Below are 24,296 nucleotides of genomic sequence, written 5' to 3' on the forward strand. Positions count from 1 at the left end.
AGAAATTTCCCGACATAGACTACAAATTGTTCACAATGCAGCAACAGTTGGAAACTCAGAACCAGCATTTATAAAGAACAAGTTTGACTTAGGTGAGCCCTCCAAAATGGATCACCAGAAGGACAAGTGAAGAGAGACATAAATAACGAAAGTTTCCAGAAAATTCAAGTTTAAAAGTGAGCCTGCTAATTGACACGAATTGAAGGCTATAAATGGGGATATGCCAGTTAACATGACTCAAAAACTGCAGAAGGGAGAATAGCAACACAGATAGGATTGATCATAGGAAGAAAGAATCACTCTGATGGAATATATGGCTTTTAACCACCTCAAATCTGTAATGATTTCTTTTATTGACCCCAATAGTTTCAATGGAAATGATAGCATTGCACCATTACAGACAATTTACAAAAATGTACCAATAAATGGAGTGGAACAGTGAAGGCACTTGATCATCACAGCTGCTGAACTAATGCATTTGTGAGGAAAAGTTGTTTCAGGCAGTTTAATTATTTACAACAAAGACCATAAAATGCACCAGCCAGAATGATTCAGTTCAATTTAAACTTGAAGACACTGTTAGGACAACAAGAAGGCTAAGAAAAATGTGGGTCAAGGTAATTAGAAAAGAGATGGCTGTAGCTGACACCAAGCAATCTGCTAAACAAGATTTTATTCAGGAAACAAGACACTCCTGGAAGTGTATTAGATACATGTTGGATAGAGACATGTATCCGACACATATTGCAAATAAATTTAATTGTCTTTTTAATTTTCAGGCATGTTTAAGATGTGGATGGACATGTCGGGACATGCAGGGAGACGTCTTGGACCTTAAATGATGTGTTTTGTTATCCACTAGTACTGTTGTATAGAACAAAATCCAAAAAAAAATGAAATAAAGGGTTTAGAAATGAACAGGCAATAGAGTTCGAGCAGCAATCCCTTGCTGCCTTGCCCTATTGGACCTCCCAAGCTTCTCTTGCACCACTGAACCAGCAACAATGAAAGAAGTCGCTGAAGCAACTACAGACAAGTGGGGCAGCAGGAGTGAATATCGGAAGAGGATTTCATTCTTCAGTTTGAGCCAACTGGTAAGTTAAGCTTCTGTATTCTCTCTCCCTCTCTTCCTCCATCCCCCCCCCCCCCCACCCCTCGCCTCTCTCTCTCTCCCTCTCTCTCTTTTAAAGCCATGTGCAACAGAATAGAGCCTATCGGCTCTCTGCTGACTGCCTCACTGACAGGTTTGGTTTGGAATGGACTGGTCATGAGCTTGCCCCACTCTTTGATGTGGAATTGGCCGATTAAAGACTTGCCCCCCAGTCTGTCCATGTTCCTTTTACGTTGCTTTTTTGTTTTTGAACCAAAGTTTCTAATGTTGATTATTCTCTAATATGAATTCTGTCTGTGATGCGCGCAACATCCTAAATCTTTTCACACACAACCGATCCCAAGCCTAGGTAAAGGAGGGGGTTGCATTAGGTAGTTGACAGCCAGTGTAGAATTTGTAAGATCTTACATGAATCCTTATTGAGTCAGAGGAAATGCTCAACTGTTTGCGGAAAAGGATTCATGTAGCTGACCCACCTAGTGGGACTTAGGCTTGGTTTGTTATCATCATTGTTGTTGTACTCCCTAATATAAATGTAGCTAATGAATCATGTAAGTGTAATTGTAGCTTGTACATGGAATTTATTTGTTGAATGTACATCACTGGTGCCTATTACCTCAATATATTTCATTTAAATGGAAAGCAATGCCTAAATATATATTTACATTAATTATGTCAGCATCATGCCACATCCATGTCTTGTGACGTTATCGGTGTTTCTTCGATTTTAGATCCTTATACATTTAGTTGGAATTCTGGTGCAGAAATGCCAGGCATTTTTGTTTATTTAAAAAGGTGTAAGACGTTCTTAATAGCTTCTACATTATTACTCTGGTGAAAAATATATAACCAACTCAGAAGAATCTATTTGTTCACCCGCCACCAACAATAGAAAGATAATAATTTAAGATATGGATGAAGGTTTGCATGACCCTAGGTTTAATTTAACCAGCCAAGGTATCAGAATCCAGCAAGTCAACATGAATAGGAAGCTGCCAACACAATTGTGCGAATGAACAATGGTTGAACTGCAATTCACTGCATTGACATGTTAACCAGTACTTGATTACTCCAAACTTTTGTAAAAGACTTAAAAACTCCTAGTTCTTAGCCCCACTGAGCAGTTCAAATTATATCAGGGTTTGGATGGGAATAGACATTGATATCCTGATATTCTAAACCTGTATAAATTTCCATCTACAGATTTAAATATTAAAGTAGGTGAATCATTTTATGTGCATTATTGCCATGAGGCTGGCAAAACAAGCAGTATCATTTTGCAGAACTCAACATCATAAAATGTAAAAAACAATCAATGCTTAGATGCTAGAAGAAGAGGGGCAATACCACATCACTTTCAATTCGAACTCCGCCAAAATCTTTAAATCTGCCAATTACTTCACGATTGAAAAACTTAGAAGTGCTCAAGCTTTCCAAAGCTGGGATCAACAGAGCATCAATGAAGTAGCAACCAGGCTCCACTGTTATCACCTACACCACGAGCCTCTAGCAGTCAAACCTTAGCATATTTTTGAATGCATTTTTTTCACTGTATAAAGGTACATTTGAGAGACTAAAAAAGGATTCACACAAACTACATTTCCAAATTATTACAACACATATTTTAAGGACTCAAAAAATGCTGCAAGCGGAATAAATTTTCTAGAACCAATAAAATTTTCAAGATTAACGAAAATAAAGCATTGGGGATAAAACCACAGAAAAAATGACACATCAATTACAGTTTGACCACAGCACAGGAAAATAATATAGGTAATGTTTGGTTTGCCAAATGTCTATTCTAAAGAATAGAATGGAATATGATGAAAATGCATAAAAATTGTTATGTATATTAATCATTTCTAAAAAAGTCATACAAAAGCTTGCGTTATTCCATCCAACGTGGAATGGGATAGGAAAAGAGTATAAACATTCCCAATGAAATTAAGGAGATAATTATTCTTTGCCTATTTCATGCTGTGGATTAATAAAAAAATTTTGCATTGTCATTGGCTTTTGTTAGCTACCAAATTCTTACATTATATTGGTTTATACCGAAGAGTAGAATTTCCATGAACCAAACATAACCTAAAGAAGAATGAATGTCCAGTTCATCAAAACAAAATGTCAATATATAAGGGTCTGTTTGGTACCATTTCTCTTTTCTGTTTCCATTCTGTACAATGAAGAAAAAGATTATGAAAACAAGTCAGTTTGCATTGCCAATATTCTGTTTTTGTTATCGATTTTCAGCTCTTTTTGAAAAAAATGGAAGACCCGACTTTATAATTTTCAGTTATTTTGGAAACATGTTTGCTATAATACTTTAATATCCAAATTAAATTTTTTGCATTAAATCATTCATTTTATGCATAATAACTAAAATAAATTGATTATATGAATTTGAAATATAATTAAAATAAAAAATAAGATTGTTCTTGTAAAGTGAATTGTGAAATATAATATTTAAGTAAAATAAATATAATAATTTTTATTTTATTATAAAATTTTAATTTGTATTAATTTCTACTTTTATTATTTTAATCAATTTTTTTTTTGATACAAGGAAGATACAAGGAAAAAAATGAGCATTTGTTGAATCAAGTTTTTAATTTGTTTTAATTTTAGAAATATAACCAAATAGGTTGCTGGTTTTCAATTTTTGGGGTTTTTTTTTTCAGGTTTTCAGTTATCATTTCTGCCTTCTGTTTTAACTTTTCACAATAATACCAAATGGCCCCTTATTTTCCCAAGGACAAAAAAATTATTTTCATAGAAAAAACCTCTACTAACCATTCCATCCTGGAGTTCTTTAACTGTACGCAAAGCGTTCAGTCCAGGTTCTTTTGGTCTCTCCATTTCCTGTAAGCCAAGCCAAAAATTTTCATTTCCAACAAATACAAATGATTAATGGCATGAATGGCTTTCACTTCTCAGTGAAGAAGATGATGAAGAAGAGTTGAAATTCACAAACCTTTGAGTAACCACCAGGATCATGTGTATCAATACCCAGGAAGTGCCCCAAACCATGAGGCATAAAAACAGCACCCAGTCGTTTGTTCATCATATCATTGACATCACTAGAATAGAAACCACAAAAAAATTACACAAAAATTAATCCTCTTGTTCTGGCACAGCTGACAAGTCACACATAAAAGAAACTACTTTTTTTTATTATCACTAAAGAGAAACTTTTTATCAGCTGGGCATCAAGGGGATGCCACCCCGTGGTACAAATGTTGCCTACTGCTGAATGCTGAATAATAGAAAATACCCAACAAGGATGCATCCTTCCTTCAATGAGTCGAGAATGATTTTCTCAGCTAATCTGCAAAAAGAGAACTGAAAATGAGGTACATAATTGCATGCCTAAAAATATTTTTAGGCAACAGTGACTGGTACTATTAGGATTGAGTTCTACTAGGTTAACTAAGAATAACAATCTTTCAATTTGATGCAGCACTTAATATATAACAAAAAATTCAAGATGGAATATTGGAATAATGTAACCTCCTTAAGTATGCCTATATTGCACCCAGTATCCCAAATCTTTCTACATACAGCCAGTCCAAAGCCCGGGCGAACGAGGAGAGTTGTGTTAGGTATTTGACAGCCAGCATAAAACTCATTATATATGAAATGAATCCTTACCAATTAATTCCTCAAATATGTTTGGCGAACAACCTTAAAAGGCAAGTTTGAGATGCTACGCATAATATTATCATTCAAGGGATAGAAGAGAGAGTATTTATAGGAGGGAATCTGAATGGTCTATTGAAAATGACAAAAAGGGTTATGAGAAGAAACATGGAGGATGGGCGTATGGAGATAAAAATAAGTCCCGTGATATGCTTAGACTTCACTATGTTAAATGATCTTATAACAATGAATATGTGCTTCAAGAAGAGAGAACACTTAATGATAACCTTTAGGAGAGGACAAGATAAAAGTCAAATATATTTTACCTTGACTAGGAGGGTAGGAGTAGAACATTAATCATGTAAGGATCATGAAGTTATTGTAGGTGAAAGTTTATCTACACAACATATAGTAATTGCATATATATATATATATATATATATATATATATATAGAAAAAGAAATTCATTAGATAGAGAAAGAACGTACAATCAGGAGAGAAGACATCTCCTCAACGAAATCTGAGAACCTCCAGGAAAAACAAAGAAGGAAAAATGCAAAATGTAAAAGGCAGCAAAAGAAAATCAGCATGCCCTAAGAAGAGAATGTCAATCACGCTGAACACCTGAAAAACGCATCCCCTTGAAGTTTCCATTGCCCTATGCCATAAGGAAGCCATATATATATATATATATATATATATATATTTGCAAAATAAATATATTAAAAGGGAAGAGAAAGAGAAACTACAATCTTCAGGAGGAAAGGAAGCCCTCACACAAAAAACAAAAGAAAACAGAAAAGGAAATAAAAAGGAAAACCCAAAACAACTAAGACAAAAATCCTCTTCTCAACTCCTTCCCATCATAATTAATTGAGCACGTTAAATTAGCAAATGCACATTAACCTTTTGTTGCCTTACTCTTACCACCATCCAGCTGAACCTCATTGTCTCCAAACATCAGACGCCCATGCCCCCATCTGGTTCGTCATTTGTTAAGTTTTCGCATCCATTCTACTAACTTCCTTCACAGAACATGCAGGGGTTAAATGGGAGTGGTTTTCAAATATCATCTTGTCAAATGGGGAGTGGGTAAACAACCTTTACAAAAAGGCAGCCTTGGCCTCAGATCTCTTATTATCTTTAGTAAGTCCCTTTTGGGGAAATGGCTTTGGAGAATCATGATAGAGAAAAATCACCTCTGGAGGGTTATTGCTGTCAAATATGGCCTCCATCACAATGGTTGGACCTCAAAAGTTTCAAAGGAAGTTCACAGTACAGGTGTTTGGAGATATATTTGAAATGGATGGGAGATTTTCTTCCCTCTCATCTGCTTTCAAGTGGGGAATGGAGAGGATGTGTTCTTCTGGCATGACATTTGGTGTGGCAAGTCCCAACTCAGATCCTTTTTCCCTTCCATCTTCAGATTTGAGTACGACAAAGATGCCCTTATTTGCAAACACATGGAACTCACTAGTCAAGGGATTGCTTGGGATATTCCTATGAATAGGAATGCATTTGATTCGGAACTTGATACTCTTACAGATTTTTTCAGCAGCCTCTATGTCAGGCTAATTCAGATGAGCCCAAATGGGCTTTGAGCAAAGATGGGAGCTTCACTGTCAGCTCTTTCTACAAACATGAAACACTTTTGTTCCCCACCTGAGAGCAGCACTAACTTCCCTTTGAATCTGATTTGGAAAACAGAAGCCCCTTCAAAGGTTGCCTTTTCCACTTGGGAAACTATTATTGGAAGAATCCTTATCATGGTCAACCTTCAGAAAAAAAAGGTTTCTCCCTTTTCAATAGATGTTTCTTATGCTTGGAGCAGGAGGAATAGGTTGGTCACATCCTTCTGCATTGTTCATGGACCAAGAAATTATGGAACTTAACCATCTCCATCACAAACCAGAAGCAGGTCACTGCAGCTACGGTGGGAGATGTGCTTGGGATTGGAAAGGGATTAGATCAAATAAGGAAGGAAGAAGCTCTCCCTCATCCCCCTCATTATCTTTTGGGCAGTGTGGAAAGAAAGGAACAGAAGAGCCTTCGAAGGAACTATTTCTCCTATTTAGCCCATCATATATCCATGGATGGCTATGATCTCTAGCTGGCATTATGGCTGGTTGGATGGGACCCCTTTGTAATCCTTTATTTTCTTGACACTTTTCAGTAAGGGATGTTTCTCTCCTATTGTTTTCCTTTGTACTTGGGTGGCATCCCCTTGACGCCTCTTAATATAATTTTTGTTTATTGACCCAAAAAAAACAAATGCAAGGGTAGGCAAAATGCCATCCTGTTTATTATCATTCACCTGATTTTCTTTGTCCAACCTCTTGCCTCAAAAGATAGGAATACTTTCTAGACCTTCTAACATAGTTGGAGACACATGAGAAACATCATTCACTACATCCGATAAATATGAGCTGTACCTTAATTCTTCACGAAATTCATCTAGTAACCATGCTCCGTCACATGCAAATCTTACAATTTCTATCATTATCAGAAGCATCACTGCAATTCTTTTTAACCTCGAGCTGCACTACCCCCCCACCCCCATGGAAACCTTCTCATCTGATGCCACTTTCACCTTAATCAGACTCCCAAAAAAAAAAACGTAAAGCTACCATCCTTGTTCCTCTCTAAAGGTTTAGTTGTCCTCACATCAGAATCAATTCATATCTCTTCAAACACTTTTCACATATCAGCAGCCACCTGAATAAGCACTCTCCAATATAAACTATGGAACATTCAGCTCAAACTAATTCCTATTGACACCCAAAACATTCCCCACCCCTTCTTTTTGATCTTTAGTCTCTTCATCAGAATGATTGTGTTACCAATGGACTTGCAATTTGTATCCAGTTTCTGCAGACTCTAATTGTGGCCATTCTGATTTTCCACCGAACCCAAGAAAACAGATATACCATCAATCGGAAGTCTATTTGAATATTCCACTCGCTGACTGGTTGGTGCCCTTATCACCAACTTGCTACAACTCCTTCCTCCCTTTTGCAGAAGATCCATCTTCAGAGCCTTGCAAATGCGGAAGTCACACCTCACCACAAGCTAGAGCCTAAAGAGAGAAAATATAATAAAACTTGAAGCTAAAACGATAAAAAAATGGGTGAATGGACAATAGGAGATATAGGGAGAGCAAACAACGTTTTAGGTGAATCTAAAGGAAGATACTTGACGAGTAAAAGAGTTGGTGCAGGATCAAGACGTTCAAAAAAGCAGCTAAGACAAAAAGAATGTGGTTGAAGACATGACAAAAATGTAGAAACATGGGAAACTCTGAAAAGTGATTTGAGGCAAGAAAAGATGCAAAAAAAGCAACAAAAAAAAAAATCTTTCATAATTATATATTGGAATAGATACAAAATAAGGGTAAAAAAAACATAATTCGAACTTGCTAGAGCTCAAGAAAGAAAGAGTAAAGACTTAAGGTAATATCAAATGTAGAGGATGATATGTTTTAGAGTTAAAGAAGATATAAAAGAAAGATGGCAAACTTACTTTAATAATCTATTTAATGAAAACAAAGTAGAAGCTTAAAATGAGGCAACAATTAAAAATTTGAGAGGTATATGCAAAATAAGAGTCTAAAGTTAAATTTGCATCAAAGAAGTTGAAAAATGAAAAAGCTATAGGACTGGAAGACATCCCAACTGAAGTTTGGAAATGCCTAGATGATAATGGAACTATATGATTAACTAATTTATTTAACACAATTATGTGAACTAAGAATGCGTGGAGAAAAAGCCTTATAATACCTATATACTAAAACAAAGGAGACATTCAAAATAGTTCCAATTATTATGGTATTACACTAATGAGCCATACAATGAAACTTTTTTAAATTGTGACAAATTTCGTGGCTTACAAGTTGTATAATGAAACTTTGTGAAACTGTAATTGAACAATGGTTTAGGTCAGAAATGGGGATCTGAGAAAAATCAACTTGATTTTATGCCTAGGAGATCAATTACCAAAACTATATATCTATTAAGAGATTAATTGAAAAATTTAGAGAAAAGAAAAGTGAACTGCATGGTTTTTATTGACCTAGAGAAAGCCTATGATAGGATACCTAAGAAAGTTCTACAGTGAGTTCTAGAAGAAAAAAAATGTAGTAGGTATGTAGATGCCATGACGGATATGTGCAATAGAGTAATGACTAGTGTTAGGATTACAAGCGGATAGTCAAGAATTTCCAATCACAATAGCGTAAAAAAGGAGATAGAATATAGTAGGTATATAGAAGCCATTAAGGATATGTACAATATACTCATGACTGGAGTAGGGACTACGAGTGGAGGGTCTAGGCTATTTTCAATCACCTGGTGTAGATCAAGGATTCTTTAAGCCCTTGTGCTTTTGCAATAGCATTGGATGAACTTACTAGGGATATTCACAATGACACTCCAAGGTATATGTTGTTTGCAGATGATATTGTCTTAATTGATAAAACTAGAGTAGAATCTGTCGAAAATTGAAAAGAGTTATGTATTGATCTAAACATTACATGTGAATATATACAACAATCATAGCATTCCTAAAAAGTAAATTAATAAATCAAATCTCATGATTTATGGGACACCGTAACAGAATAGAAAACTTAGCTATATAGGCCTAATTCTAAGAATATAATCTATTATTAAAAAAATATCCTAAAATAGCTAACTAATTATGCACACTTTTCCCACACTCCCCCTCAAGCTGGTGAATAGGTATTCTCCATTCCCAGCTTGGAAACAATAGTTTGGAAAACAAAGCTACTCAACCCTTTGGTAAGGACATCAGCAAGTTGACCATGTGTAGAAATGTAAGGTGTACAAATCAATCAACTCTCCAACTTTTCTTTGATTAAGTGTTTGTCAACTTCAATGTGCTTCGCTCGGTCATGTTGTATTGGGTTATGAGCTATACTAATTGCAGATTTGTTGTCACAATAAAGTCTCATAGGGCCATCCCACTTAATCTTCAAATCCTCAAGGATGATCTTCAACCAAAGTAGTTCACACACACCTTGAGCCATTGCTCGGGATTCAGCCTCTGCACTCGACTGAGCTACCACACTTTGTTTTTTACTTCTCCATGTCACAAGATTCCCATCGAGAAAGGTGCAATATCCTGAGGTTGATTTTCTATCAACAATTGATCCAGCATAATCAGCATCGGTGTTTGCCTCAAGTACCAATCCTCCATTTCTTCTGAACATGATACCTTTCCCTAGTGTTCCCTTGAGATATTGTAGTACTCTATGGGCTGCTTGTAAATGAACTTCCTTCGAGCAATGCATAAACTGACTAATCACACTCACTGCATATGCTATATCTGGTCATGTGTGAGACAAATAAATGAGTCTTCCTACCAGGCGTTGATACATTTCTCTGTCTACTGCGACATCCTCCTCAGCTTTGCCAAGTTTAAGATTAGAATCCATGGGAGTGCTTGCTGGTTTGCATGTTGTCTTGCTAGTTTCCTTGAGAAGATTTGTGACATACTTTTGTTGAGAGATAAAATTCCCTGCCTAGAGTGAACAACCTCAATCCCGAGAAAATACTTCAATCTCCCTAACGCTTTAATCTCAAACTCTTTAGCCAAATATTGACTCAAGACCTGTTTCTCCTTAGCATCATCTCCTATCATTATTATGTCATCAACATGCACTAGAAGGACTGTAACACCCCCTGAAGGAGTGTTTAATTAACAATGTGTGATCCCCTTAACTTTGTTTGTATCCCATAGCCAACATAACTCTTGCAAATCTCCCAAACCATGCTCGTGGTGATTGCTTAAGGCTACAATGCCTTTTTCAAATTACACACAGTGTGAGCAGCCAAATTCTTCCCATATCTCGGTGGAACCTACATATAAATCTCTTCCTCTAGTTCCCCATGTAAGAAAGCATTCTTGACATCAAATTGTTGCAACTCCCAACCATAATTAGCTGCTAGTGATAATAATACTCTAACTGTGTTCATCTTTGCAACGGAGCAAAGGTCTCTAAATAATCAATCTCATAGGTTTGAGTATACCCCTTGGCTACCAACCGCGCCTTGTATCTTTCAATCGACCCATTTGCCCTATACTTCACCGTATATACCCACTTACAGCCCACCGATTTCTTTCCTGCCGGTAACTTCACCAACTCCCAAGTCTTGTTCTTTTCCAAAGCCTCCATCTCCACATTCATAGCTTGTCTCCATTTTCCATTGGACAAAGCCTCAGATAATGTGGTAGGAATGGTGATGGTATTTAGGCTTACAAGAAAAGCTCTATGGGATGGTGAAAAATTCTTAAACGACAAAAAATGTGCAAGAGGGTAGAATGGTTACTTTGTGCATCTCCGAGTTCCTTTCCTAGTGGCAATTGGAAGGTCTTGGTCATCATTATCAACATGAGATTCAGTTTCATCTTGCAATGGATGGTTAGCAATTGTTAACTCATTCAAACGATCTGAGTTGGACTCTTGGACCTGCATTGGTTCAGGAACAACCATCTTCCTTCTTGTGAACACCCTGCCAAATATGGTATTTCTAGGAGCAGAATCGGTCTTTTCTTTGGGTTTTTTTGGTGTTTTAGGCACAGGTTTAGAAGAACTCTCAGGTACATGGTTGGAACAAGATGAACAAGGAGGCACAGGTATAGGGTTCGAGGTTTTAGGCATAGGAATTGATGGCAAATCAAGAAAAAAATCTTCCTTATCTTCCCTAGTTGAATTCTCCCCCTGAAGATAAGGATTAGTGAAATAAGACTCTTGTTCATTGAATGTAACATCCACCGAGACATAGAATTTCTTTGACAGAGGGTGGTAACACTTATATCCTTTTTAAGTCGAAGAACAGCCCACAAAGACACATTTTAGAGCCCTCGGATCTAATTTCCCCCTGTTGTGACTATGAATATGGACAAATGACACACACCCAAAAATTGTAGGAACAAGGTTGTTTGTATTGGTTAGGTCTGGGTAGAATGTGGAAAGTATGTCCATAGGACTCTTGAAACCCAAGACTCTTGAAGGCAAACGATTTATCAGATGAGTGGCTGTCAGAATTACTTCCCCCCAAAAAACCTTTTCATGGAAGAAAATTGAGTTATTTGGGCCCTGGAGGATTGGCAGGGCGAACTGCTAGTTTTCGGATACGAGATATCCATCCTAGTCACTTTGGATGTATTTGCCCAATTGATACGTCTGAAGGAATCAATGTTGGACTTATTGGATCTTTAGCAATTCATGCAAGGATTGGTCATTGGGGGTCTCTAGAAAGCCTATTTTATGATGTTATGGGACTTAAGGAATGATGGAAGGGAGAAGAGAGGGAAAAATAAGAAAATAATAAATAAAAAAGAAATAAGTAAATAAAAATAAAATGAAGTAGAAGAACCCAAATTCCAAATGAACAAATTTAAGCTTGAAAAGGATCTTTTTGATTCTCGAAGAATGGGGGGCAAAGGGATTGATCGAGAAAGATCTCTTGTTCTTATTATAAGATCGTGATTGGATCCACGTAAAAAGAATAATCTTTATTGGTTCTACCTCCTATTTTTTATGAAGAGAATGAATCTTTTTATCGAAGGATAAAAAAAAAAATGGGTTCGGATCTCCTGCGGGAATGATTTGGAAGATCCGAAACCAAAAATAGTGGTATTTGCTAGCAACAACATAATGGAGGCAGTCAATCAATATAGATTGATCAGAAATTTGATTCAAATCCAATATAGCACCTATGGGTCCATAAGAAATGTAATCTTTCATTACCAAAATTTTCTTTAATACCCATATATTGTATATTGTAGAAGACTTTAATAGGGTCTTTTCACTGGCACGGGGAGAGGGTCAGAATGGAGAAATGGAGGGATCCAGATTTAGCGCGGCTATCCAAGAATTTCAATGTTTGAATCGAGAATTTATAGACACATTTTTTTGAAACAACAACGCTATAGTTTTTTCAATGAGATGGCAATTTTTCCTTTTTGCTACCTCGTTTTGCTATGGGGTATTGACACAAGATGACTCATGTACTATTCCTTCCGTCTGAAAATATGGGTTAAGAATTTGATTGAAATAGTCCCTAGCATTATCTGACCTAAACCTTTTGATATTGACCCCAAATTGGTTTTTGATCATGGAATAGAAATTTGGGGACACAATACTAACATCAGACTTATGTTTAAGCAGGAAAATCCAGGTAACACGAGTACAGTCATCAATGAAAGAAACAAACCATCTTGCCCCAGAAACATTAGAAACAATAGATAGACCCCAAATATCACTGTGAATAAGATAAAAAGGAATTGAGCTTCTTTTGTAACTAATTGGAAAAGGTACACGCTTGTGTTTAGCAAGTTCACATACCTCTAACTGAAAGTTTTCAACATCTAAATCCTTAAACAAGGAAGGAAACATAACTTTAATAACCCTAAACAATGGATGTCCAAGTTGGCAATGATGAAGTAAAATTTTTTCTTCATTGGATAAGACAAACTCTAACATAAAGGAAGAAGATAATCTGTCCTTGGTCTTGTGCAACTGACTTGGTGTTTCAAGATAGTAGAGGCTATTCCTTTCCCTAGCACGTCCAATCATCTTCCCCGAATCCTTGTCCTGAAATATACAATTACTACTGTCAAAAATCACATTACAACATAAATCTTGAGTGAGTTTATGTATAGAGACCAGATTTGTGGACAATTTAGGAGCATGAAGAACATTTTTCAAAGTTACTGATGGCCTTATTTTCACATCCCCAAAACCAGCTACAGTGATCAAGGATCCATCTGCTGCGGCTATTTTCCTACTGCTTGGGCATGGAGAATAGGTTGAAAAAATATTGGATAAATGGGTCATATGATCAGTTGCTCCTGAGTCCATGACCCAGGAGTTGGTAAAGGTTTTATCTGAGACATTTAATCCAATAGAAGATGGAAGCTCACCTGAATATGCCAAAGAACAAGTACCTGGAGATCCTTCAGGTTTTCCAAGACTGTTGATAAGTGATCTCAGCCTCTCAATCTCTTCTTGGTTGAAACTACTCAGCTCCTGCGATGTCGATTCACCTTGTGGTCCTGCAGCAATGTGGACTTGTCCATTGTTCCGTGGTTGTCCTCCTTTTTGGCCCCATTCTCGGCTTGGAGGCTTTCCATGAAGTTTCCAGCATTTTTCACGGGTGTGACGAGACTTCTTGCAGTAAGTGCACCATAATCCATCACAATTTTGGGTTTTCGGCTGGCCACCTTTTTCTCCTTCAAGTGTTGCTCCTCTCTCCATGTTTATGGCTGATTTATTGTTACCACTAGCCACCATAGCCGAACTATTAGTGATTTGTGGTTCAAGCATCAACCCTCTTCTACTTTCTTCACTTCGGATTATAGCCACTACTTCGTTAAAGCTTGGAACCTCAGGCTTCCCAAGAATCTGTATCCTCACTTGATCAAATTCTGGATTAAGTCCAACCAGAAAATAATACACCCTATCTTGTTCAATAAAAGCCTTTAGAACCGCTGCATCATCGGAGCATTTTGTTTTTATCACACGGTAGTGATCCAATTCCTGCCACAAGGATTTTAGTTGATTTGCATATTCAAGGACTGTTTTATTCCCTTGCTTTGCAGCCATAGTTTTTACCTTGACCTTGTACACTTGTGCCGCATCATTAGCTTTGGAATAGATTTGCTGAATCACATCCCAGATGTCCTTTGCAGTAGCCAAAAGCATGCATGTGCCACTTATTTCTGGAATCATGGAATTCCACAACCACGCCATGATCAAAGAGTCTTCTTCATCCCATGCTTCAAACTTAGGATCCCCTAGTTTAGGACCTGTACCCATGAGATGGCTAATCTTTCCCTTGCCTTTCAACAATGTGCAAATGAGTTGAGACCACCTAAGGTAGTTCTTTCCATCTAACTTGTAGGAGGCATGAATATTCTGCAATTCTCCTGCTTGTTGGGCTCGGATTACCTCTTCTGATTTGGCTGTAGTAGTAGTCTCCACGATTTCTGACATCTTGAAGGCTTGAACAATCAGCTAATCAATGATGTTGTCAGCCGGAAGCAGAAATGATCATGACGACTGGGCAAAAGTGAAACCCACAGAAGAGAAAAATTGGCAATGAAGGCAAAAAGAAGTTTTTAAGGCTTTGACGAAACAAGCCCTGTTTGGTAGAAACAGAGGTGCACGAGCTTAAAAAATAGAGTAGAACGGAGGTCTGCAAAGACGGGAAGAAACCAGCAATGAAGGCTGAAAAAAAATTGAAACCCTAAGGAGCCTAATTTGGCTTTGATACCATGTCGAAAATTGAAAAGAGTTATGTATTGATCTGAACATTACATGTGAATATATACAACAATCCTAGCATTCCTAAAACGTAAATTAATAAATCAAATCCCATTATTTATGGGATAACCTAACAGAATAGGAAATCCCATGATTTATGGGACACCCTAACAGAATAGGAAACTAAGCTATATAGGCCTAATTCTAAGGATACAATCTGTTATTAAAAGAATATCCTAAAATAGCTAACTAATTATACACGGTTTTCCACAATTTGACCATCAAGTTTTAATCTTTTCTCCAATATTCTCTTAATATGTCTAAGTTACATTTCATATATTCATTTATATTTCTACTTTTCCTTAACTTCAGTAATTCTAGCTTAGTTTCGTGGGAAAACCGTGTATAATTAGTTAGCTATTTTAGGATTTTTCTTAATAACATATTGTATCCTTAGAATTAGGCCTATACAGCTAAGTTTCCTATTCTATTAGGGTGTCCCATAAATCATGGGATCTGATTTATTAATTTTCTTTTTAGGAATGCTAGGATTGTTGTATATATTCACATGTAATGTTCAGATCAATACATAACTCTTTTCAATCTTCGACATGGTATCAGAGCCAAATTAGGCTCCTTAGGGAGTCAATTTTTTTTTAGCCTTCATCGCTGATATTTCCAGCCTTCATTGCTGGTTTATTCCCATCTTTGCAGACCTCTGTTCTACTCTATTTTTTGAGCTCAGGCACCTCTATTTCTGCCAAACAGGACTTGTTACGTCAAAGCCTTAAAACTTCTGTTTGCCTTCATTGCCAATTTTTCTCTTTTGTGGGTTTCACTTTTGCCCAGTCGTCATCATCATTTCTACTTCAGGCTGACAACATCATTGATTAGCTGATTGTTCAAGCCTTCAAGATGTCAAAAATCATGGAGACTACTACTACAGCCCAATCAGAAGAGGTAATCCGACCCCAAGAAGCAGGAGAATGCAAAATATTCATGCCTTCTACAGGTTAGATGGAAAGAACTACCTTAAGTGGTCTCAACTCATTCGCACAGTGTTGAAAGGCAAGGGAAAGATTAGCCATCTCACGGCATACGTCCTAAACCATGGGATCCTAAGTTTGAAGCATGGGATGAAGAAGACTCTTTCATAATGGCGTGCTTGTGGAATTCCATGATTCTAGAAATAAGTGACACATGCATGCTTTTGGCTACTGCAAAGCACATCTAGGATGTGATTCAGCAAACCTATTCCAAAGCTAATGACGCGGCACAAGTGTACGAGGTCAAGGTAAAAACTATGGCTGCAAAACAAGGGAATAAAACAGTCACTGAATATGCAAATCAACTGAAATCCTTGTGGCGGGAATTGCACCGCTACCAGGTGATAAAAACAAAATGCCTTGATGATGCAGCGGTTCTAAAGGCCTTTATTGAACAAGATAGGGTGTATTATTTTCTGGTTGGACTTAATCCAAAATTTGATCAAGTGAGGATACAGATTCTTGGGAAGCCTGACGTTCCAAGCTTTAACGAAGTAGTGGCTATAATCCGAAGTGAAGAAAGTAGAAGAGGGTTGATGCTTGAACCACAAATCACTGATAGTTCGGCTATGGTGGCTAGCCGTAACAATAAATCAGCCACAAACATGGAGAGAGGAGCAACACTTGAAGGAGAAAAAGGTGGCCAGCCAAAAACACAAAATTGTGATGGATTATGGTGCACTTACTGCAAGAAGTCTCATCACACCCGTGAAAAATGCTGGAAACTTCATGGAAAGCCTCCAAGCCGAGAATGGGGCCAAAAAGGAGGACAACCACGGAACAATGGACAAGTCCACATTGTTGCAGGACCACAAGGTGAATCGACATCGCAGGAGCTGAGTAGTTTCAACCAAGAAGAGATTGAGAGGCTAAGATCACTTATCAACAGTCTTGGAAAACCTGAAGGATCTCCAAGTACTTGTTCTTTCGCATATTCAGGTGAGCTTCCATCTTATATTGGATTAAATGTCTCAGATAAAACCTTTACCAACTCCTGGGTCATGGACTCAGGAGCAACTGATCATATGACCCATTTATCCAATATTTTTTCAACCTATACTCCATGCCCAAGCAGTAGGACAATAGCCACAGCAGATGGATCCTTGACCACTGTAGCTGGTTTCGGGGATGTGAAAATAAGACCATCAGTAACTTTGAAAAATGTTCTTCATGTTCCTAAATTGTCCACAAATTTGGTCTCTATAAATAAACTCACTCAAGATTTATGTTGCAATGTGATTTTTGACAGTAGTAATTGTATATTTCAGGACAAGGATTCGGGGAAGATGATTGGATGTGCTAGGGAAAGGAATAGCCTCTACTATCTTGAAACACCAAGTCAGTTGCACAAGACCAAGGACAGATTATCTTCTTCCTTTATGTTAGAGTTTGTCTTATCCAATGAAGAAAAAATTTTACTTCATCATTGCCAACTTGGACATCCATTGTTTAGGGTTATTAAAGTTATGTTTCCTTCCTTGTTTAAGGATTTAGATGTTGAAAACTTTCAGTTAGAGGTATGTGAACTTGCTAAACACAAGCGTGTACCTTTTCCAATTAGTTACAAAAGAAGCTCAATTCCTTTTTATCTTATTCACAGTGATATTTGGGGTCTATCTATTGTTTCTAATGTTTCTGGGGCAAGATGGTTTGTTTCTTTCATTGATGATTGGACTTGTGTTACCTAGATTTTCCTACTTAAACATAAGTCTGATGTTAGTATTGTGTCCCCAAATTTCTATTCCATAATCAAAAACCAATTCGGGGTCAATATCAAAAGGTTTAGGTCAAATAATGCCAGGGGCTATTTCAATCAAATTCTTACCCCATATTTTCAGATAGAAGGAAAAGTACATGAGTCATCTTGTGTCAATGCCCCATAGCAAAACAGTCTAGCAAAGAGGAAAAATTGCCTTCTCCTTGAAAAAACCAGAGCTTTGTTGTTTCAAAAAAATGTGTGTAAGGTTTTTTGGGGGGAAGCAGTTCTGACAGCCACTCATCTAATAAATCATTTGCCTTCAAGAGTCTTGGGTTTCAAGAGTCCTATGGACATACTTTCCACATTCTACCCAGACCACTACAAACAACCTTGTTCCTAGGATTTTTGGGTGTGTGTCATTTGTCCATGTTCATAGCCACAACCGGGGGAAATTAGATCCAAGAGCTCTAAAATGTGTCTTTGTGGGCTATTCTTCGACTCAAAAAGGATATAAGTGTTACCACCCTCCGTCAAAGAAATTCTATGCCTCGGTGGATGTTGTGTTCAATGAACAAGAGTCCTATTTCACTAATCCTTATCTTCAGGGGGAGAATTCAACTAGGGAAGATAAGGAAGATTTTTTGCTTGATTCGCCATTAATTCCTATGTCTAAAACCACGAACCCTAAACCTGTACCTCCTTGTTCATCTTGTTCCAACCAGTTACCTAAGAGTTCTCCTAAACCTGTGCCTGAAACACCAAATGACCCCCCAAAGAAAAGACCGATTCTGCTCCTAGAAATACCATATTTGGCAAGGTGTTCACAAGAAGGAAGATGGCTGTTCCTGAACCAATGCAAGTCCAAGAGTCCAACTCAGATCGTTTGAATGAGGTAACAATTGTTAACCATCCATTAGAAGATGAAACTGAATCTCATGTTGATAATGATGACCAGGACCTTCCAATTGCCATTAGGAAAGGAACTCGGAAATGCACAAAGTAACCATTGTACCCTTTTGCACATTTTTTGTCATTTAAGAATTTTTCACCATCCGATAGAGCCTTTCTTGTGAGCCTAAATACGATAAGCATTCTTACCACTTATCTAAGGCTTTGTCCAATGGAAAATGGAGACAAGCTATGAATGTGGAGATGGAGGCGTTGGGAAAGAACAAGACTTGGGAGTTGGTGAAGTTACCGGCAAGAAAGAAACCGGTGGGCTGTAAGTGGGTATATACAGTGAAGTATAGGGCAGATGGGTCGATTGAGAGATACAAGGCGCAATTGGTAGCCAAGGGGTACACTCAAACCTATGAGATTGATTATTTAGAAATCTTTGCTCCTGTTGCAAAGATGAACACGGTTAGAGTATTATTATCACTAGCAGCTAATTATGGTTGGGAGTTGCAACAATTTGATGTCAAGAATGCTTTCTTACATGGGGAACTAGAGGAAGAGATTTATATGCAGGTTCCACCTGGATATGGGAAGAATTTGGCTGCTCACATTGTGCGTAAATTGAAAAAGGCACTGTAGCCTTGAGCAATCACCGTGAGCATGGTTTGGGAGATTTGCAAGAGTTATGTTGGCTATGGGATACAAACAAAGTCAAGGGGATCACACCTTGTTCATTAAACATTCTCCTTGAGGGGGAGTTACAGTCCTTCTAGTGTATGTTGATGACATAATAGTGATAGCAGATGATGCTAAGGAGAAATAGGTCTTGAGTCGATATTTGGCTAAAGAGTTTAAGATTAAAGTGTTAGGGAGATTTAAGTATTTTCTCGGGATTAAGGTTGCTCACTCTAGGCAGGGAATTTTTATCTCTTAACAGAAGTATGTCACAAATCTTCTCAAGGAAACTAGCAAGACAACATGCAAACCGGCAAGTACTCCCATGGATTCTAATCTTAAACTTGGAAAAACTGAGGAGGATGTCGCAGTAGACAGAGAAATGTATCAACACCTGGTAGGAAGACTCATTTATTTGTCTCACATACGACCAAATATAGCATATGTTGTGAGTGTGATTAGTCAGTTTATGCATAGCCCGAAGGAAGTTCATTTACAAGCAGCTCATAGAGTACTATAGTATCTGAAGGGAACACCAGGGAAAGGTATCATGTTCAAAAGAAATGGAGGATTGGTACTTGAGGCATACACTGATGCTGATTATGCTAGATCAATTGTTGATAGAAAATCAACCTCAGGATATTGCACCTTTCTCGGTGGGAATCTTGTGACATGGAGAAGTAAAAAACAAAGTGTGGTAGCTCCGTCGAGTGCAGAGGTTGAATTCCGGGCAAAGGCTCAAGGTGTGTGTGAACTACTTTGGCTGAAGATCATCCTTGAGGATTTGAAGATTAAGTGGGATGGCCCTATGAGACTTTATTGTGACAACAAATCTACAATCAGCATAGCTCATAACCCAGTACAACATGACTGAACGAAGCACATTGAAGTTGACAGACACTTCATCAAAGAAAAGTTCGAGAGTGGATTGATTTGTACACCTTACGTGTCTACACATGGTCAACTTGCTGATGTCCTTACTAAAGGGTTGAGTAGCTCTATTTTCCAAACTATTGTTTCCAAGCTGGGAATGGAGAATACCCTATTCAACCAGCTTGAGGGGGAGTGTGGGAAAACCGTGTATAATTAATTAGCTATTTTAGGATATTCTTTTGATAACAGATTGTATCCTTAGAATTAGGCCTATACAGCTAAGTTTCCTATTATGTTAGGGTGTCCCATAAATCATAGGATTTCCTATTCTGTTAGGGTGTCCCATAAATCATGGGATTTGATTTATAAATTTACTTTTTAGGAATGCTAGGATTGTTGTATATATTCACATGTAATGTTCAGATCAATACATAACTCTTTTCAATTTTCGACACGAATATTATTAGCACTAGTAGATTTCAGTACATTGATCCATTTGCAAGCTAAGGGAGAAATTAAAGTATGTAATACATAAAGTTAAAGCAAGTTGGGTGAAATGGAGAAGTGCTTTGGGTGTGTTATAATCATAGAATGACCTTAAAATTAAACGAGAAGTTCTACAACAACTATAAGATTAACCTTGCTATATGGATCAAAATGTTAAGCAACCAAGAATCAACATATTTGAAAAAATAAAAGCTACTAAAACAAAAATACCAAGGCGGATGAATCGTATAATTCCAAAAGATAAACTAAGGAACAGAGACAATGGTAAGTTACGCATCGATGTACAAGATAAGAGGACGGATAAAATGGTTTGACACTTGCAACCTAGGCCAAATGCTTTGCAGCCATGGTGTGATCATCACATTCTAATAAAGCTGAGTACACAAAACAGATAAAATTATATTTGACAACATGAAAAAATAAAGAAAACTGTTTTTATAATCATTTGGTTTATCCAATCTTACTTGTGCATATCTACCCAGCTCACTCCTGGCTTCATTGTAGATATGACAGCATTATGAGCTTCAAGAACAGCCTGCCAAAAAATAGCAGTTAGATACACGAACACTCAAGTTACTCAACAACAAAAATCTTATACGCTCATGTATGATGTATGTAATCAGGTTGTGGTGGATATTTGCAGATAATTTAGTCGGGTTTTTCTTGGGTAAGAAATGCAATCCCTGGCTCAGGATTCTCTCCTTGGCAGTGACTGCAGACAGAAAATGACCATCTCATGCATATATATATATATGATAATGATTCATGTCTAACATAAGTTGTCCAACAGTAACAAACCACAAAATCACCACTATAGTGATATAATATTTATCACTTTGATCGCTAGTGATAGACGTGTCATATGGGCATGTATGCAGCAGCAGACACTCTTTTGTACCCCCTGCCGACGAGAGAATCCCTAGCTGTAAACCTGATACATTATATTAATCACTTTTTTCCAACTTAAATCACTTACGCCGTAAATAAGAAGTTGATCACTTGTAAACTTCCCATTCACCTACATGCACCATTGGACATATGTTAAAGGAAACTTCACAAATAAAAATAAATATATATTTTTTCAATAGAAAGAAAAATTATTAACAAAATAGAGAAAATACAGAGAGAGAGAGAGAGAGAGAGAGGAGACACTCTCCTAAATACAAATAAAAGCATTAAAACAATAAAAATTACTTTGAATCCCCTATCCCGTGCCAATGAAGATCTAACAAGAAGATTCCCTGAAAGAGACCCAAAGAATGAAGCCAAAAAGAAGGCAGGCAAGTCACTCTATCCCAAAGAATATATGCAAAGGATTTGTTTTGCCATTGAACATCCATGCATTGCTTCCGATCCAAAAGATCCAAAAAGGGGCAAAAACCAGACATCTCCATAAAACATTCCCCTCTTACTCCTCTCAAGTACATAACAATCTCACAAGTACACCATAAATTGATAACTATCTTAGCCAATACAAAAAAAGGAAAGTAATGTACTGCAATACAATCCATGATATTATTTTTAACAGAATTTGATTTATGATAGAGAACTTTTCCATAGCAATTGAGGCTACAACTCTTTGCTTCTCCATTAATTTACTGATTTTATTCACTTGGAAAATAATGTAATATTTTTTTTTGTGCCACGGAGCTAAGTTTCCAAACCTTACAGCCGACATAATTCATACAACAGTATTAAGTTTAATTGTCCTTTGTAACTGTTAAAGGTTTTTTATATCTTTCAGTATAATTACTATTGAGTGTGTTAGTATGTTAATTAGCAAGAGTCAGTAAGGGTATTATTGTCATTAGAATGTATTTAATATAAATAGAGGGAGAGACCTACCTTCAAGTTAGGTCATTCATTTCAATCAAATCTTAACATGGTATCATAGCGTGAACCAACCTAAACCCTATTCCCCTCGGCTGTTGCCGGAAAACACCATTCCCATGGCTGTCCTTCCTAGATCCACCTCCATCCCATAATATTTCACAAAACCAACCATACACCCATAAACAGAACCCCCCAAAGCCTAACCCTACAAAACCCCATCGCCAAGAGGAGCCCCCATGCCCGGCCAAATGCCAGCAGGGGACCCCACACGCCGGCAGGTGAGTAATGTTCTAGTTACCTTTTTTCTTTTCTTTTCCTCTGCCATGTTCTGATTCCTTCTCTAGACTATATTAACAAGCTGTTACACCAGTTTTTTGCTAAAAAATTCAACCTTTTTTGACCATGCACTCGCAATATTCTGTTAATCTCTGTTTAGGGTTTGTGAAGGCTTCTTTGTGAGCTTTTTTGGAGCTGTGGCAGTTTTCATATGTTCAGTTGTGAGGCTGTGGTAGAGCTATATCTGTCGTGAGTTGTTCACCTTGTCCATGGTTGTGCTGATGCTTCACATAGTTTGTGATTGTCCCAATTAGTTTTGATTTTCTTCTTTTTCTAGTGTGGTTGCTGATTTGAAAGTATTGGGATGGAATCTATGAATCCCAAAAATTTGTTTCCTACATTGCTGCCACAAATAACGACTTAAAATTTGGATGGAAAGAACTATGTTCAATGGTCTAAAGCTATTCGGATTTATTTAGCAAGATTAGGGAAATCTGACCACTTGCTCCAATCTGATCCTTCAAATGAGAAAAGAAAAGACATGTGGATTCAAGAAGATGCCTTGATTGTTTCCTTCTTATGGGATTCAATGGAGCCACAGATTGCACGGATGTGTATGCATCTAGATACATGCAAGGAGATTTGGGATTACATCAAACTTCTATACTCCAATAACATTACGCCTATGTATGATTTATCCCAGGAGTACTTTCAATTAAAACAAGGAGATAGGAGTACTGCAGATTATTTTGGAGAGATAAAGCATATTCATGAGGATCTTAAGGTTGTGCAGCCTATAACTACAAATGTTCGTAAGATGCAGAAGCACAGAGAGCAGACGACAGTTCTTCTTGTTCCAGCAGGCTTGAGACCTAAGTTTGAGGCAATCCGGTCACAGATACTTAGTAGTGTCGAGCTGCCATCATTTTCCAATGTTTATTCTTGTGTCCTTCGTGCTTCTTTTAGCACACATTCTCTTGCTTTTTCATTTGGTTTTGAGAAGACAACCTTTGCTACATAGGGTGATTCTAGTTCTCTACCAAACAACCACAAAAGTTATCAAGGTGGTTCAAGAAGTCATAGTGGTAGAGACGGACGAGGTAGAGGTACTCCTCACAAGTGCACTCATTGTGGACAGAGTAATCATACTATTGACCAATGTTGGGACATGGCCAACCTTCATGTGTCGCCAATGCAGCCACCACTAACTTCACACCTTTGGGGGCAGCCAATGCAGCCATCACCGACTCTTCACCTTTAGGGCCGAGCGGGGGGCAACATACTGTATCCATGTCAAAGGAAGAGTATTCCAAGTTCCAGCAGTATCAAGCGTCACAACAAGCTTCTTTTCCCATTGCATCTCTTGCCTAAACAAGTAATCACACAATATGTCTGTCATCCAGTACTTCTCGTCCTAGTCCTTGGGTAATAGACTCTGCTGCAACTGATCATGT

The 24,296-nt window shown here is 37.5% G+C and overlaps 1 protein-coding gene across 1 annotated transcript in view; it reads right to left on the bottom strand.

Annotated features, from left to right (window-relative positions):
* The window catches only part of LOC131158040 (uncharacterized), a 65,081-nt gene that overhangs the window by 1,159 nt on the left and 39,626 nt on the right, over positions 1-24,296 (bottom strand). Inside the window, exons 10-15 of the mRNA XM_058112592.1 lie at positions 21,710-21,751; positions 21,198-21,268; positions 4,386-4,439; positions 4,086-4,191; positions 3,905-3,973; positions 2,459-2,602 (exon numbers count right to left, since the gene is read on the bottom strand). Of these exons, the coding sequence (XP_057968575.1) occupies positions 2,459-2,602; positions 3,905-3,973; positions 4,086-4,191; positions 4,386-4,439; positions 21,198-21,268; positions 21,710-21,751 (486 nt within the window). The remainder of the gene's footprint in view (positions 1-2,458; positions 2,603-3,904; positions 3,974-4,085; positions 4,192-4,385; positions 4,440-21,197; positions 21,269-21,709; positions 21,752-24,296) is intronic.

Source organism: Malania oleifera, chromosome 6, assembly GCF_029873635.1.
Source record: "Malania oleifera isolate guangnan ecotype guangnan chromosome 6, ASM2987363v1, whole genome shotgun sequence".
Classification (NCBI taxonomy): Eukaryota; Viridiplantae; Streptophyta; class Magnoliopsida; order Santalales; family Ximeniaceae; genus Malania; species Malania oleifera.